This window comes from Bos taurus, chromosome 10, assembly GCF_002263795.3.
Source record: "Bos taurus isolate L1 Dominette 01449 registration number 42190680 breed Hereford chromosome 10, ARS-UCD2.0, whole genome shotgun sequence".
In the NCBI taxonomy this organism is placed as follows: domain Eukaryota; kingdom Metazoa; phylum Chordata; class Mammalia; order Artiodactyla; family Bovidae; genus Bos; species Bos taurus.
Window position 1 is genome coordinate 553,772 of NC_037337.1, and position 14,116 is coordinate 567,887.

The window sequence follows — 14,116 nt, forward strand, 5'->3', positions numbered from 1 at the left end:
AGGTGACTATTGAGAACTGTGAACAGAAGCATCTTACCTCTTCCTCAAAGTACCAGTTACTTTTGCATAGCCCTCATTCCAGCTGGGTTTGTGGTTTAGTATCATTGTGGGAAAAGTAAAGTTGCTCAGTCGTGTCTGACTCTCTGTGACCCCATGGACTGTAGCCTACCGGGTTCCTTCGTCCATGGGATTTTCCAGGCAAGAATTGGGAGTGGGTTGCCATTTCCTTCTCCAGGAGATCTTTCCAATCCAGGGACTGAACCCAGGTCTGCCACATTGTAGGCAGACGCTTTACCGTCTGAGCCACCAGGGAAGTCTTTGTGGGGAAGAAGAATAGTGTTTTTCTCTGCATCTGAGCTTAAAAGACCTAAGCCCATCTTTCCCATTATTTATCCCTGATGTTATGCTGTGAATTTCACTGAATGATGAATAGCTTTATTGAATTTTCACTTCTTACTCTATTTCTTTATATGTTAAAAGAAAAAAAAAAAACCAAGAGACAGAAAAACTTTTATATACAGGAAGTAATAGCCGTGCTTTGTAAAACCACGTGGTTTTGAGCTAGAAGCATAGATCCTCGTTTCTGCCTGGTGATCATTGTTCACTGCAGAGCTAAATATTACCTGACTTGACCAGTTCCTCTGCTAAACTGGAATCTATTCCTTTTTTGCCTCACTTCCGAGGTTAGATTATCTTATCCTCTGAAGATAAGATATACATATATGAATAAATATGAAACACGTTTTAAAGCAGTTGCAGCAATGATGAAAGGAAAATTTTATTTGGAGGAAATTTATTTATTTAGAGGAAACTTAGAGGAAAAAATGTTTACCAGAATTTTGTGAAATTAGTTAAAATGTTCACTGTAGTTATTGCTGGGTCGAAGGATAACACATAATTTGTGTTTTCTTCTTTTTGCTTTTCTACATTTTCTACAATGAGTGAGTGCATTTTCTGATATTATATACAAAAGTTTGTTGGTTTTTATTTTAAAGGCAGGTGCTTTATATGATGACGTTGTTACTACTGAAATAGTTCTCCATTGTTAGTTTTGAACAGCCACTGCTTAGTATGTCTTCCTCTGAGAAATGTTCCTGGCCTGGGGCAGAAAAACTGTCATACTGCTGTCGCTAAGGCTATGAAGTTTCCGTTGGTTTTCATTGTACCCATTGGTCATTCATATTCACTGAGCATCCCATGTGTCACTGTCTTCTGTGAAAAGATACAAATGTATTGTGGGAAGATATCAGGTGAAGTGAGGAGCCCCCTCCAAAAGAATGATCATGTTTAACTTCTGAGAGTTCACAAATCCATCTATCAAAACACATATGTTGAAATTCTGCTGTGTACAGGGCAATAAGCTAGGTGCGTGGATCTTAAGGGAGATTGATGCATGACCACTGGCTTCCAGGAGCCTGTCAGTTTGGGGAAATAAGACTTAAGTGTGTGATGGTAATGTTTTAAAAAGAGTAAGGGAAATGAAAGTTTAGTACAACAACCTAAAAGTTGTCCCATGGCTTTATATAGTCACTGAATAAATGATACAGGTGCTAAATGCTAGCAGAAGGAAGAGACCACTTGTGTTGTTGAGTGGGCAACAAGGACAGCATGAAGTTGAAAGGATTTGGACTTTCAAGTGGAAACTATAAGGCATCATAAGGCCTGTGTTCTTGGATCCCAGAATGTTATTTCTGCCACGCTCCACTAGTAGAAGAAAGTCACAAGGCCAGCCCAATTCAAGGTCTGGGAAATAGCTACTACTTGTTGATGGGAGGAATGGCAAAGAATTTAATGCAAAGGGGCATGATCACAGGGGCGTGTCATTTATTTCCAGCTGTTTGAGAGAGGTCAGGAAGCAACAGTTAGAACTGGACATGGAACAACAGACTGGTTCCAAATGGGAAAAGGAGTACATCAAGGCTGTATATTGTCACCCTACTTATTTAACTTATATGCAGAGTATATCATGAGAAATGCTGGGCTGGAAGAAGCACAAGCTGGAATCAAGATTGCCGGGAGAAATATCAATAACCTCAGATATGCAGATGACACCACCCTTATGGTAGAAGTGAAGAGGAACTAAAAAGCCTCTTGATGAAACTGAAAGAGGAGAGTGAAAAAGTTGGCTTAAAGCTCAACATTCAGAAAACGAAGATCATAGCATTTGGTCCCATCACTTCATGGGAAATAGATAGGGAAACAGTATCAGACTTTATTTTGGGGGGCACCAAAATCACTGCAGATGGTGATTGCAGCCATGAAATTAAAAGACACTTACTCCTAGGAAGGAAAGTTATGACCAACCTAGATAGCATATTGAAAAGCAGAGACATTACTTTGCCAACAAAGGTCCGTCTAGTCAAGGCTATGGTTTTTCCAGTGGTCCTGTATGGATGTGAAAGTTGGACTGTGAAGAAAGCTGAGCGCCAAAGAATTGAAACTTTTGAACTGTGGTGTTGGAGAAGACTCTTGAGAGTTCCTTGGACTGCAAGGAGATGCAACCAGTCCATTCTAAAGGAGATCAGTCCTGGGTGTTCTTTGGAAGGAATGATGCTGAAGGTGAAACTCCAATACTTTGGCCACCTGTTGAGAAGAGCTGACTCATTTGAAAAGACCCTGATTCTGGGAAAGATTGAGGGCAGGAGGAGAAGGGGACGACAGAGGATGAGATGGTTAGATGGCATCACCGACTCAATGGACATGGGTTTGAGTGAACTCTGGGAGTTGGTGATGGACAGGGAGGCCTGGCATGCTGCGATTCATGGGGTTGCAAAGAGTCGGACACAACTGAACGACTGAACTGAACTGACCTGTTAATTAACAACTGTTGATTACTGAGCTGCTTTATTATTGCTGTCCTTGTTTGTGTTCAAAGATGAAAGTTTAAGTATCACTGACATCCCAGGCAATGTTTGGTAGAATGGAAAGAGCAAGGGCTTTGATTTGATTTGGATTCCTGGCTCTGCCACACATAGCTCCGGGATTCTTTCTGCCTTCGCATCACCTGTAAAATGGAAGCAATAGCATTTCCCCCTATAGATTTGTTAGCTGTCATTGCTAGTTCTGTATTTCTGTACTGAGAAACTTTAGCTGTCATTTCCTTTTTAGAAACTAGCACTACTGTTTAAAGATTACATTTTGACTTAATTTAGTTGAATGTACTGTATTTTGCTTTTAATCTTTTATGTCAGTCTCTCAATAGCCCACCGTTTTTCAATTAAAATGCAGTATTACACATTCTTCTCTGAGTTGACATTTCTAGAACACAGATCCCTTTTGGAGCTGCTTTTTGTGAAATGGGGCTTCTCAAGCTTGGCCAGACTTGGGTTTCTCACCAGGGTGCCCAAGTGTAAGTGGGCCACAGGCAGGGAGGAAGCGAGCCTCTGCAGACAGATCACTCCACTTAGTGAGGGAGTCAGTTCAGTTCAGTAAGTATTGTTTTTCCCCTGAGCAGTTTGTGCTTAATTACTAGAGACTTAATTGTGAAACTGCGGCATTGTTAAAGATTTATGATCAATAATTATAATCATAATGGTGGCTATTTTTTATTATTTATTGTGCCAGGAGTTAACTGGTTTACACGCATTATCTCATTTATCCCCAAAACAATCCTAAGAGCTAGATGCTATTATTATCCTCATTTTTAAAGCCTAAAAAATGACATGGCGATTTATGAAAGCAGTGTAGTATGTTCTGTGTGCTCAGTTGCTCAGTCGTGCCCACACACCCAGCTATTGCTGGGGAACAATCACAGAATCTCACTGGCATAAACAATACAATTTATTCTTGATCACAACATGTCTTTGGCTCAGCTGAAAATGATTCTTATGCTATGGGTCTGCAGATCAACTGAGGTGGCTTATTTTGGGGCCCAGGCTAGAGGGTTAATACCTACTATGGTTTGTTTTTGTCTTAATGATGGCAGAAGCAAAAGAGGACAAACCCAATTGGTGATTAACTGGATAAACACATACATCTCAGAGGCTAGGTTGGATGTCAAGTCTGAAATTAAAAGGATGGGGAAGAACACACCTACCATGAGTGTCCCTAACTCCAGGACCAAGGCAAGGGTACAGATGTGTAATAGTTATAGCAGAAAATGAAAATTTAGGACTAATAATTTAATCTACCATACTTCCTTCCATATCTGTATGTGAGTGTGTGTGTGTGTGAGTGTGTGTGTGTGTATACTCAGACATACAAACAAAATAAAACTTGTAGTTGTGTGTCAAAATTCTTTATGAAACATGAAAATGGGATGGCATATGGGAGCAATGTGATCAGCTAAAGAAGCTAATTAATAAATTCATAATCCTCTGATTTTTAGTGAGTCTTAGAGTTGGAGCAATCTGAACAAAGTATTTTCCCAAAGAGTTTAGAAGGAAAGAAAAGAGCAAGACTTTTATGTCCAGAGTCAAATGATTTCCTCCAGATAAATGTTCTTGGCCAGCATAGTGCTATTCTTGTTCCTTTTTTATTCTTTTCCTTTCCTTTCTTTTTCTTCAACTTGAAAACCTATATGCTGGATGTACTTCCCTAGTCCAGCCACAGATTCCATCAGCTCCTCTTGTCTTAGATCCACCCATTTTTGTTGTTCAGTTGCTCAGTCGTGTTCAACTCTTTGCAGCCCCATGGACTGCAGAACACCAGGCTTCCCTGTCCTTCACCACCCACTTTACCCATTTATATTACGTCCTAGACTTGGAAGACATTTGGGAGTTTGATCCCTGCTTTAAGGCTTAAGGTTTGCAAATTGCTAAAGGGAAGGTAGAAAATACCCAAGGAAAATCAGAAAAAAAAACAAAGATGGGGAGCACTGAGTCATGAGAGTCCCTTGGACTACAAGGAGATCCAACCAGTCCATCCTAAAGGAAATCAGTCCTGAATGTTCATTGGAAGGACTGATGTTGAAGCTGAAACTCCAATGCTTTGACCACCTGATGCGAAGAACTGACTCATTGGAAAAGACCCTGATGCTGGAAAAGATTGAAGGCAGGAGGAGAAGGGGACAACAGAGGATGAGACGGTTGGATGGTATCACCGACTCAATGGACATGAGTCTGAGTAAACTCCAGGAGTTGGTGATGGACAGGGAGGCCTGGCGTGCTGCAGTCCATGGGGTCGCAAAGAGTTGGACACAACTAAGCAACTGAACTGAACTGAGTCATGAAAGTCGAGCTTAAAAAACATTTTAAAGTAGTAAAATTAGCTGATTGGTCCAGAAAACTGAAAATCAAGCTCATTAAAGTCTTTGGTGTTCCTTTTACAAGTTGTCTAGATTTTCAACTCTGAGGAGTGGCAACAGTATCTTTCCTGTGTTCTGAAAGTTTATATTATGGTGAGATTAGTGCCTACTAAGGTGCTTCGTCAATTTCAAAAGAAAGACAGAGAGGAAAGGATATGGACACAGGGAAGAAAAAAGAGAACAAAGATTTAAAGTTACCTCTCTCTTTCAAATAATAATAGAGTTCTCGTCTAGAATAACCCAGGTGAAACAGATCTTTTTGCACACTTTCCCAGAAGCAATGAGAAAGGTGGACATAGGTTTCCTACGTGTGGATATGTTCAAGAAATACTCTTTTTTTTTTTCATTAACTATTTTCTCTAGCTCAAATGTCTCTCCTAACAAGCTGTTCTGTTCAACCCCCTTCTGTAGAAATGACTTGTTGATGGTCTGTCGCCAATTGAATATGGAAGAGTCTGTGGCAGAGATCATGAACCAACTGGGCGCTGATGAAAATGGGAAGATTTCCCTTCAGGATTTTACACGGTGCCGCATGCAGCTCATCAGAGAAATCAGGAAGGAGGAAATAGGCCTTTCTGAGAAGTCAGACAACTCCTGGAAAAAGAAGAGGCTGAGGGACAGAATTGCCTCCTGGCCCACGAGCAGTGACAACAGTCTGGGTAGGTACAACCCAGTGACAGTTTGCTAGTGCACCTTTAGCCCTGTGTTGTGACCTTCAGGAGACAGGGCTGCCCAGCCTGTGGATGGCTTGTCCCCAGGCCGTCTCCTCAGCCACACTTGCCCAGGGTGATAACTTGCTAATCTTCCAGTTCTGAAACTGTGTATCTCAGCTCGGGACTTGAACACATGTGCTAGAACTCAAACCCAGCCAGAATCCTGTTTGGGACTCAAACCCACATGGCTGGGATTTGAACCCAGCCAAAACCCAGGGTACCTGGTTTCAGGACCTAACGAAGCTCAGGTTCTTGATGTCTCATCTCAGAAAGAATTCAGTGAGCGACAAAGTGATAAGTAAGAAATGGATTTATTCAGATTCAGAGAGAAGCACACTCCACAGAGTGTGGGCCATGGCAGAGGATGAGTGCAGGGGCCCTGAAATGTGGCATAGTTAGTTTCTACAGGCTGGGTCATTTCATATCCTAATGAGTGGGAGGATTATTCTGTCTGTTTTGGAGAAGGGGTGGAGATTTCCAGGAATTGGGCCACTGCCCACTCCTTGGTCTTTGGACAGTGCCTTGGAACTGTCATGGTGCCTCTGGGTGTGTCATTTCACTAACTGACTGAGGATCAAGGTCTAGTCTTGTCTGCCATCTTGGTCCCATTTGATTCGGTTTATGTTGTGTCCTTGGGCTGTGACCTTCTTTCAAAAGTTGTGCCTTGCCCCTTTTCCTCCTGTTACGGTTCTGTCCTCTTGTTGGTGGTGGTCAGTTGCCAAGTCGTGTTGACTCTTGCCTGCCAGGCTGTTCTTGCTGTCCATGGGGTTTCCCAGGCAGGCATACTGGAGTGGGTTGCCATTTCCTCCCCCAAGTAATATTCCTGACCCAGGGATAGAACCCGAGTCTCCTGCATTGGCTGGTGAGTTCTAATCACTGAGCCACTGGGGAAGCCCACTTCTGTCCTATGGCTTCCCAGTTCTTGGTTTACTGCTCACTTTATTTTAGTTCTTCCATTTCCCACCTGTAATAATACACTCACATAACTATTGGGGAGGAAGGGCAAACTGGATGGGAAAGGTGGTAATTGCATCAGCAGACATTGGAAAGCTTTTCAGGTCTGCATAATGAAGTTTTTAACTATTTCTTTTTTGATTTGTGTTTAAAAATATTTCTACAAGCTTAGTTTTCCTGTTCATAAGTATTATTGTTTGGCATTTACCAAGAGCATTGCCAATGACTGAACAACAAAGGCATTTGCCATCTGCCTCTATGGAATTTGAACCCCATTCTGCTCTAGCTGTTGACCTAAAACAATCCCTGAGGGAGTTCAGGGTGGAGTGAGGTACTCTGTGCTCCAGGGAATCTCATGGGACAGGTCTTTAGATAGTTGGATGTTTTTAGGAACAGATTTTATGACTCAATCCTTGCATCTCCTCATATCTGGAGAAGTACTAAATCCCTTCGTGGTGACATCAGATCCTCATGACTAACAAGAAATCTTTTATAAAATGAGTGCTGCATGGTATTGAACTCCCCCTTCACCAAAACCTTATATATTGACTTTCCCCCACTGCCACTTTGGAGCAGTCTCTCAGAGCTATCTCAGATGCTGCCTCCCAGGCTGCAGTCCTCATTGTGCCCCAAATAAAACTTACCTCACAGCTCTCAAGTTGTACATCTTTTTTAGTTGACATAAGATAAGCAAGTAGAAAGAAATTCTGAAAAATGTTGATAATTATTGAAGATTAGTGATGGAATCATGGGGTTTATTGTACCTATTTTTGAGAACTCAGATGTACATATTTTTAGTATATTGGAAAATTTTCAGAATAAGAAGTTTAAAAGAAAAAAATTGCATTTTAGGGACTTCCCTGTTGGCCCAGTGGCTAAGACTCCACACTCCCAATGCAGGGGGCCCGCGTTCAATCCCTGGTCGGGGAATTAGATCCCATATGCTGCAACTAGGAGTTCACATGTGGCCATTAAAGACCCTGCATGCAGCAACTAGGACTCAGCACAGCCAAAGAAGTAAATATTTTTTTAAAGGAAAGAAAGAAAAAAGTGCATCTTAAAGAGATAGCCTGAACCAAGGGATATGGGAAAAATTTTTTACCTATAGTTTAGGGGACTTTTTTCCTTTGGAAATGTCTCCTGCATCTCCTTCTCTGTTTCTTTCTCCGTTCAGTAGACCTAGTGGCAAGAAGTGAAGCTCCATGTTAATTGTCTATCATTTGCTAAATATATACTAATTATCTTGGATGATTCTGTACTGCCACAAAAAACACACATGTGTGCATGTATTGCGTGCACACACACACACAGAAATATGCACACTCTGAACAGTGTTCCAGGCAGTGGAATGATTGGGAGCCTTATTATTGAGTAATTGAAATAATAAAAATGTCCTCCTATCCTCTATACCTTGCTATCTTAATGGATTCCATTTTAACTGCAAGTTAGATATCTGATAATGCATGTGCTCTCAGTGCAATATGTAGAAATATTTAACTTTTGAACTAAAATTTGTTTCTGAGTGTTAAAGTAATGTATGTTCATTATAGAAAATAAGGGGGAAAGGCAAACTGAAGAAAACAAAAATTATCCTTAATATCTCACCACCTGGAAATAATAACTACTGCTTACATTTCTGCCTCTCTCTCATGTGGTATGTGGTTGTGTGATTTATTTGTTTTTTACTTATTTTTTCACATGCTTTCCATATAGTTTTGTATCTTGCAGTTTTCCCTCTTCATTTTCCTCATGCTTTTAAACAGCATTAGAAAGCATGATTTATAATGGCTGCATGATGTAAAATGGACACTCAGTAATATTTATTAAATGAAAGGATGGAGGGAATTCTTTTTGCTAAGCTGTATTTTCTATTTTTCTGCCAAGAACTTGAACTTCTCTAAGTACATAAGCACACATATATGTATATATTTGAAAGGTTAAGTAAATGGTGATATGTCTCAACAATTGAATACAATTTGGCTATTAAAGTAGTATATAAATGTGTATCAAATGTGTTTATAGAAGAAATACTTGTATGGAAAAAATATATACTCACTGTTGAAAATTGTATTTTATTGTGTGGCAAGTGTTTATAAAATACCTTGAAAGGAATAGTTTCGATGGAATTGCTGCCCACATCTAATTGGTTTGACTATCACATAAGATTGCCTCAATCAAAGAAAGAATTGAAAAACAATTCCTTTTAACCATTTATTATAACCACATACCTTGAGAGAAAGAAGAGGTAACTGAAAGGAGGTGAACCATAAAATACATCATGAACTGAGGAAACACCAACATACCATTTACCAGTTTATCCTGGTAGTTAAGGCTTCATAGGTAGATTATTTTGGAGAAGGCAATGGCACCCCGCTCCAGTATCCTTGCCTGGAGAATCCCATGGACAGAGGAATCTGGAGGGCTATAGTCCACTGGCATCGCAAGAGTTGGACACGACTTAGTGACTACACCACCACCACCACCACCACCACCACCTGGTTCTGTCCCTTACTGCTTACACAACTCTAAACGTCACTTAGTCTCTGCATATCTCAGTTTCCTCATTAAGTGTAACATGAGAATAATCATTGTCATTTGGAGGAATAAAGAAGCCAATGTATATGGACAGCATGTGAAATGATGCCTGGCCCAGCAAGATAAGCTACAAGCTCTCAATGCAAGTTACATTAACATTGTTATTATTATTGCCACTCAATTTTATTTCCTGGAGATTGCCGGGATTATACTCATGTTGGAAAACAACTTCCTATTCAGTCTAGTGTGAATCAAATATATTTTAAAATCTATAATAATTAAATAAAGATATATGTGTTTAGTTAGTCTCTCTCTTTTCTATATTATCAATCCTTCCTTCTGATTCTATATAGATAAACTCTAGTATCTCCTGTCTCAGGGTCAGGGAGAAGCCCTTTCTTGACTGCATGTCCCTTCTAAACTGCTGCCCCACTTCTGTGCTCCGTTTCACAGCTAAGGTTTTTAAAGTGTTTGTCTCTGTGAATGCTTGTCAGTCCTCACCTCTCCTTCCTTCAGCCCCCTCTTCCCAGCTCCAGTCGTCACACTGCACTGACCCTGCTCTTACTGCCTCCGTGGTGACTGACCCCGTGGTTCTCCTCTGTCCTCATCTTTGGCATTGGCTCAGCTGACTCCTTCTTCATTCAGTTGTACTTTATTTTCTTGGACTTCTCTACACAACATTCTCCTGGGTTTCTGCCTACCATTTTGGCTTCCTTTTCTCTCTCTCTCTGTCTTCCTTTCTTTTTTAGACTCCTCTTCTCCTGGAGCACTTCCAAATTTTGAGGCACCTTGGGATTACATTTTCTCCCTAGGTGACCTCATTATGGTCTCATGATTTTAAATACTGCTTTTTTGCCAGTGACTCAAATATATGCCCTTTCTCTTGAGCTTCAGAATCAGGTAAAATTGACATTTCCTAGGCAATGGCACCCCACTCCAGTACTCTTGCCTGGAAAATCCCATGGACGGAGGAGCCTGGAAGGCTGCAGTCCATGGGGTTGCTGAGGGTTGGACAAGACTCAGCGACTTCACTTTCACTTTTCACTTTCATGAATTGGAAAAGGAAATGGCAACCCACTCCAATACTCTTGCCTGGAGAATCCCAGGGACGGGGGAGCTTGGTGGGCTGCCGTCTATGGGGTCGCACAGAGTCAGACACGACTGAAGCGACTTAGCAGCAGCAGATATCTTATAGACCACTCAACCTTAACATGGTCAAAAAGGATTTGCGATTCCCTTCTTTTCCTTACCCTTGAGTCATTTGTTTCCCACATAGCCCCAGGCAGGAAATATCACCGTCCATTACTTTGCTCAAGCCAGCAAGACTCCTTGTCTCAAGTACTTCCCTAGTCTGTCCACATACTTGTCTCTCCTGCTACCACCCTTTTCTAAGTCACCATCATGTCTTGCCTTGGTTGCTGAAAGAGCTTATTGGGACTTCCTTGGTGGTCTAATGGTTATGAGTCCAGCTTCCAATGCAGGGGATGCAGGTTTGGTCCCTGGTCACAGAACTAAGGTTCTACATGCTGCAGGGCAGCTGAGCCTGCATGCCACAGCAAGAGAGAAGCTTGTGTGCTACAACTAAGACTCAATGCAGGCAAATACATTAATAAATATTTTTAAAAAATAAATAAATAAAGGAACCTATAACTGGCCTCTCTTATACCTCCCTTGTTGTTGTTCAGTTGCTCAGTCATGTCCTACTCTTTGTGACCCTATGGATTGCAGCATGCCAGGCTTCCTTGTCCTTCACTATCTCCTGGAGTTTGCTCAAACTCATGTCCATTGAGTGGGTGATGCCATCCAACCATCTCACCCTCTGTTGCCCCCTTCTCCTCTTGCCTTCAATCTTTCCCAGTGTCAGAATCTTTCCCAATGAATCAGCTCTTCACATCAGGTGGCCAGAGTAATGGTGCTTCAGCTTCAGCCTCAGTCCTTCCAGTGAATATTCAGGGTTTATTTCCTTTAGGATTGACTGGTTGAATCTCCTTGCTGTCCAAGGGATTCTTAATGGTCTTTTCCAACACCACAATTCGAAAGCATCAATTCTTCAGCATTCAGCCTTCTTTATGGTCCAACTCTCACATCCGAACATGACTACTGGGAAAAAACCATAACTTTGACTATATGAACCATTGTCAACAAAGTGATGTCTCTGCTTTTTAATATGCTGTCTAGGGTTGCCATAGCTTTTCTTCCAAGGAGCAAGCGTCTTTTAATTTCATGGCTGCAGTCACTGTCCACAGTGATGTTGGAGCCCATGAAAATAAAATCTGTCTCTGTTTCCACTTTTTCCCCATCTATTTTCCATGAAGTGGTAGGATTGGAAGCCTTGATCTTTGTTTTTTGAATGTTGCGTTTCATGCCAACTTTTGAACCCTCCTCTTTCACCCTCATCAAGAAGCTATTTCATTCCTCTTCACTTTCTGCCATTAGAGTTGTATAATCTGCATATCTGAGGTTGTTAATATTTGTTCCAGCAATCTTGATTCCAACTTGTGCTTCATCTAGCCTGGCATTTCACATGATGTACTCTGCATAGAAGTTAAATAAGTAGGGTGACAATGTACAGCCTTGACGAACTCCTTTCCCAATTTTGAACCAGTCCATTGTTCCATCTCTGGTTATAACTGTTGTTTCTTAATCTGCATACACGTTTCTCAGAAGGCAAGTAAGGTGGTCTGGTATTACCAAAATCTTTAAGATTTTCCACAGTGTATTGTGGTCTACACAGTCAAAGGCTTTGGTGTAGTCAGTGAAGCAGAAATGGATGTTTTTCTGGAATTCCCTTGCTTTTTCTGTGATCCAGTGGTTGTTGGCAATTTGATCTCTGGTTCCTCACCTTTTCTAAATCCAGCTTGTATTGTCTGGAAGTTCTCGGTTCACATACTGTTGAAGCCTAGCTTGAAGGATTTTGAGAATCACTTTGATAGCATGTGAAATGAGTACAGTTGTGTGGTAGTTTGAACATTCTTTGGCATTGTCCTTCTTTGGGATTGGAATGAAAACTGACCCTTTCCAGTCCTGTAGCCAATGCTGAGTTTTCCAAATTTGCTAGCATATTGAGTTCAGCACTTTCACAGCATCATCTTTTAGGATTTGAAATAGCTCAGCTGGAATTCCATCACCTGCACTAGCTTTGTTCATAGTAATGCTTCCTAAGGCCCACTTGACTTCACACTCCAGGATGTCTGGCTCTGGGTGAGTGACCATACCAGTGTGGCTATCCAGGTTATGAAGACCGTTTTTGTATAGTTCTCCTCTCAGAATGGTTTAACATTATAAAAATATGCTTAAGTCATTCCTGTGTCTTCAGTGCTCCATGGCTTCCATAGGACTTAAAGTCCAAATTACTCACCACATTCTAGCCTGTGTCCACCACTCTAACCTGATCTTACAGTGATTACTCTGACTTCTTATGCAGGCTCTGCCCACACTGGCCTTCCTGGTATTCCCCTAACTTAGCAAATTTAGCCAACCTCCAGTCTTTGCTCTCGCTTTTTCTGCTCATCTAGAACATTATTCTTTTTAACCTTCTCTTTGCATAGCTGGCTCTTTCCTGTTATTCAGATTTCAGCTTAAATATTCCCTCTTTAGAGAGGCCTTTCCAAGCTAATGTGACTTCTCATATACTCTTCCACATGCCCTTATGCATCGTACCACTGATTCTTATCTGACATCATTTTATGTGCTTATTTAAACACTATTTATCTGTCTCCTCCAGTGCAATAAAAGCTCCACTAGAATACTTACGGCCTTGCTGGGGTCCTGCTAAACCCCTGCTTAGATGGTAAACAATATGCCTGCAACGTGGGAGACCTGGGTTCAATCTCTGGGCAAGAAAGATGCCCCAGATAAGGGAATGGCAACCCACTTCAGTATTCTTGCCTGGAGAATTCCATGGACAGAGGAGCCTGGCAGGCTATAGTCCATAAAGTTGCAAAGAGTTGGACATGACTAAGCAACTAACACTTAGTCAGTACTTGGCCCATGGGACATGCTCAGTGCATATTTGAGTGAATGAATGAGCAATTCACTGTGTTCATGCTGTTTCAGGGCTTCATAGAAGTGCAATGCGTAGTTCCAGACACTAAGCAACTTACAATTTAATTGGGAGTGATAGTTCAGTTCAGTTGCTCAGTCGTGTCCGACTCTTTGCGACCCCATGAATCGCAGCACGCCAGGCCTCCCTGTCCATCACCAACTCCCGGAGTTCACTCAGACTCACATCCATTGAGTCAGTGATGCCATCCAGCCATCTCATCCTCTGTCGTCCCCTTCTCCTCCTGCCCCCAATCCCTCCCAGCATCAGAGTCTTTTCCAATGAGTCAACTCTTTGCATGAGGTGGCCAAAGTACTGGAGTTTCAGCTTTAGCATCATTCCTTCCAAAGAAATCCCAGGGCTGATGTCCTTCAGAATGGACTGGTTGGATCTCCTTGCAGTCCAAGGGACTCTCAAGAGTCTTCTCCAACACCACAGTTCAAAAGCATCAATTCTTCGGTGCTTAGCTTTCTTCACAGTCCAACTCTCACATCCATACATGACCACAGGAAAAACCATAGCCTTGACTAGACGGACCTTTGTTGGCAAAGTAATGTCTCTGCTTTTGAATATGCTATCTAGGTTGGTCATAACTTTCCTTCCAAGGAATAAGCTTCTTTTGATTTC

General features: G+C 41.6%; 1 protein-coding gene across 2 annotated transcripts in view; it reads left to right on the plus strand.

Annotated features, from left to right (window-relative positions):
• MCC (MCC regulator of WNT signaling pathway) overlaps positions 1 to 14,116 on the plus strand; it is a 533,511-nt gene that overhangs the window by 102,104 nt on the left and 417,291 nt on the right. For both annotated transcript variants that reach the window (XM_010808842.4, XM_059890654.1), the window contains exon 2: positions 5,657 to 5,904. In XM_010808842.4, the coding sequence (XP_010807144.1) occupies positions 5,657 to 5,904 (248 nt within the window). The remainder of the gene's footprint in view (positions 1 to 5,656; positions 5,905 to 14,116) is intronic.